The sequence below is a fragment of the Bactrocera latifrons genome, unplaced genomic scaffold (genome assembly GCF_001853355.1).
Source record: "Bactrocera latifrons isolate USDA-ARS-PBARC rearing strain unplaced genomic scaffold, ASM185335v1 scaffold_17, whole genome shotgun sequence".
In the NCBI taxonomy this organism is placed as follows: Eukaryota; Metazoa; Arthropoda; class Insecta; order Diptera; family Tephritidae; genus Bactrocera; species Bactrocera latifrons.
In genome coordinates, this window is record NW_017535185.1 from 659,635 (window position 1) to 663,175 (window position 3,541).

Sequence of the window (3,541 nt, forward strand, 5' to 3'; positions counted from 1 at the left end):
TACTTTTTTTTAATTTTCATATTTTCTTTTAATTTTATTTTTCCCTACATTTTATTATAAATTTTATTTTCAATCACTTATTCTTATTTTACTTCTACTTGCCTGAATATGTGCGCTTTTTCTTGCTTTCGTTAAAAATTTATTCCGCTTGACCAACTGTAATTTGACCCCTTCAATTTGAATCTTATTTGCTCTTTGTTGGTCTCTCCAATTGTTTCAACTAATTTTCGTTTGTTAATCGGTTTTATTACTTTCAAATTTTCGAATTCATGCCTCAATTTCATAAAAGTCAAGCTAGACAGCAATCTAACAGCTTGCGGCACGCTGCAACCACTCCTCCAAGACCCAATACGTCGAACACACAAACTCAAGTACATTTCAGACATTTGAAACTTTAACACAATCACACACATTCATTCCAACATACAAACATGCATACGGCCACGCCCCCCTGCAAATCATGCACTGTTTTATTAATATTGAAATTTGGACAAAGTGTTCTCTTGGCTATTAGGCAGCAGCAATGGCGGCAAATCGAAGCGTGGCAACGATCCCAATGGCAATGGTGCCGGCACCGCTGAGCATAGCACAACCGATAATCAAATCTTCAATAGCACAGCGAATTCGATGAATCACATTGACTTGGAGGCGGCCGAGGTAGACTTGAATCTCTGACATCCAGCCATCGGGCACAGAAGGTATAAATTATAAATTATTATCGCTTTTACTCTTATACCCTGAACAGTGTATAGTAAGTTTGCCACGAATTTTGTAAGAACCGGCAGAAGACTTCGGAGTATATAGTATATGTATATGTACATAGATGTAATTGGTCAACGTGACAAGCTGAGTAGATTTAGTCAAGTCCGTCTGTTTGACTACATAAGCCGAACAACTTTCTCAATTTCTGAGATATTGTTCTTAAATTTTGCACACATATTTTTCTCCAGAAGAAGCTTTTCTTATGTCGGAGTCGCCGATATTAGACCATTATTGCATATAGCTGTCATACAAACTGAACGTTCAAAAATAACTCTTTGTATGGTAAACTATATTATTTGACAAGATATCTACATAAAATTTGGTATAGGCTATTTTCTAAGGTAACGTTACAATCTTCAAAGAAATAGTTCAGATCGGATCACTGTAGCATATAGCTGTCATATAAACTAAACATTCAAAAACAAGTTTTTGTATGGAAAAATATATTATTTAACAAGATATCGACATAAAATTTGGTAAAGGCTATTTTCTAAGGTAACGTTACAATCTTCAGTGAAATGGTTTAGATCGGACTACTATAGCATATAGCTGTCATACAAACTGAACGCTCAAAAACAAGTCTTTGTATGGAAACTATTTCATTTAACAATATATCTTCATGAAATTTGTTACAGGCTATTATCTAAAGTAACGCTGCAATCTCCAAAGAAATAGTTCAGATCGGATCACTATAGCATATAGCTGCTATACAAATTGACCGCTTGAAATCGAGTAAAGTTCTTTTTATACCCTTTTATGCTATTAGAAATACACCTGTGAAGGGTATTATAGCTTCGGTTTAGCCGAAGTTAACGCTTTTTCCTGTTTTTAATTAATCACATGTATTTATTTACAGATCACTGCGTTTCATTGTGATTCTGCCCGTGCTTATTTGTTTCATTTGTACAATTTTAAGTATTCTAATACTATTTCAAATTTACACATAACAATACCAAAATTGTTGTAATCGTAATGCAATTAATGCTGAAAGTATTTTTTCTATTAAATTGTTAAAAGTAATCTAATTACAATCACAATTATAAATTTAAGCTGGAACAATATGACCATCCGCAATCGGTTATAAATACTGTGCATAGGTTAGTTTTAAGTTATAAAGTGAATGCTGTGAAGCATCCAATAATGTTTTCAAACATTTGTGAAAGTCATGCGAGCATGTTTGGATTTGGTGATATATAATATTTCGGTTTGTAAAACTTGACAGTTTTGACATTTTTTTAACGGATGTTGCGCATTTTGAAGTGTCGACTTGTTGTAATTTGAGCTGTCATCTTGCTTTTCTTAAGAAAAGATGTAAAATAATGCAAAAAAGTTGCATTATGTTGGGCTGCATATAATTTATTTGCGAACAAAGTTGAGGGCTACAGCTGTCGGGGTCGGTCAGTTTTGGTTTGGCTGAGAAATCTTTAACAGCAAAGGCTTATGACAAACAGCAGCTAGCATTACATACCGCAAAGAAAAGTTGCAAAAACAAAGAATAAAAACAGCTGTAAAAACAACAACAAAACACCAAATAATGCTACAACAGCAGCAACAAAAAAAACACGGTCAGCATGCAACAAAATGCAAAAATATGACCAACACAACAAATAACAACAGCAAAAACAAAAGAAAAACAATTTTTATTAAAAAATTTAACAAGCAGCAGAAAAAAGTAAAAAGCTTTCAACTGGTCTAATGCCCAGCAGTCTGAGCAAGCGAAATTTTTAAATAAACTAACATCAATATTAATTTTTCAGATAAAAATCTTTTTGAAAAACAAGCTATTCAACAATTTATAACATTTCATTTCCTTTACTTGTCTACAACAATGAAATCAATTACTAGAAACACCAGTAAATTATGAGCAATATATACATATACACATACATATATAAATGTATGTGAACAGTGAAGCAAAACCACAATACATACATCCACAATATGTACATCCTTATACATAACTTCAAGCAGCAAAAATTGAGGGCATACTGCAAGCACACGCCATTGAAAAGAAATTGCAAATGTGGAGAAGCGCTAAAAATAGGGAAACTATTGTCTAGCCATTAGTCATGTAAGCGAAACACAAATTTCTAAGCGAGCAAAGTTAATACACACACTAGGTACATGCTTACATACATAAATATTTATAAAAAAAATAAAAAATAAAAAAAAATTATTAATTTAGTAGCAAATATGCTAATTATAACTGTATTAAGCATAGTGAGTAAACAAAAAATAATAGAAAACTAAGTTTAGTGCCAGCCAGCCTAAAATAAAACGGAGCAATTCTTAGCTTTAGATGCCATAGCATATGTATTTACATATGTACATATATAAAAAAATATTTGCAATATATAATAAAACCAGGAAACAGTTATTAGGGGCTGCTAAAATTCCTAGCGCTACTGTTAAAACCTAATAAAATTCGAAGAAGCTCACAAAATTGCTTTGCAGTTAAAAAAGTAACAAAAACAACCTTTTGATTTAAGTTATAAAAAAATTTTTTTTGGTGCGCAAATAAATTCGCTTAAAAATTTGAAAATAAAAAAAAAATACCCAAAAAAATATTTACTTTTTAGTTTAAATTTTGTTTAAATTATTTTATTTGTTCTTTAACTAAACAAAAATAATCAAAAAGCTATTTTATTATCAATTTAAAATTACTTTTTTTGTTCTTTAATCAAGTTTTTTAAAGATATAAATTTTTTTGTGGTTCGCATAAAAAAATTAATTTTAATTTTTTCTAAATTTGTAGTCTTACACAAAAAGGTCTTTCTCA

General features: G+C 30.9%; 1 protein-coding gene across 4 annotated transcripts in view; it reads left to right on the top strand.

Annotated features, from left to right (window-relative positions):
* The window catches only part of LOC108966814 (rho-related BTB domain-containing protein 1), a 39,513-nt gene extending 37,237 nt beyond the window's left edge, over positions 1-2,276 (top strand). For 3 of the 4 annotated variants that reach the window (XM_018929898.1, XM_018929900.1, XM_018929899.1), the window contains exons 12-13: positions 497-698; positions 1,619-2,276. In XM_018929898.1, the coding sequence (XP_018785443.1) occupies positions 497-675 (179 nt within the window). In that variant the 3' untranslated portion in view covers positions 676-698; positions 1,619-2,276. The remainder of the gene's footprint in view (positions 1-496; positions 699-1,618) is intronic. The other variant, XM_018929901.1, reaches the window with a different exon arrangement.
* Positions 2,277-3,541: the final 1,265 nt, after the last annotated feature.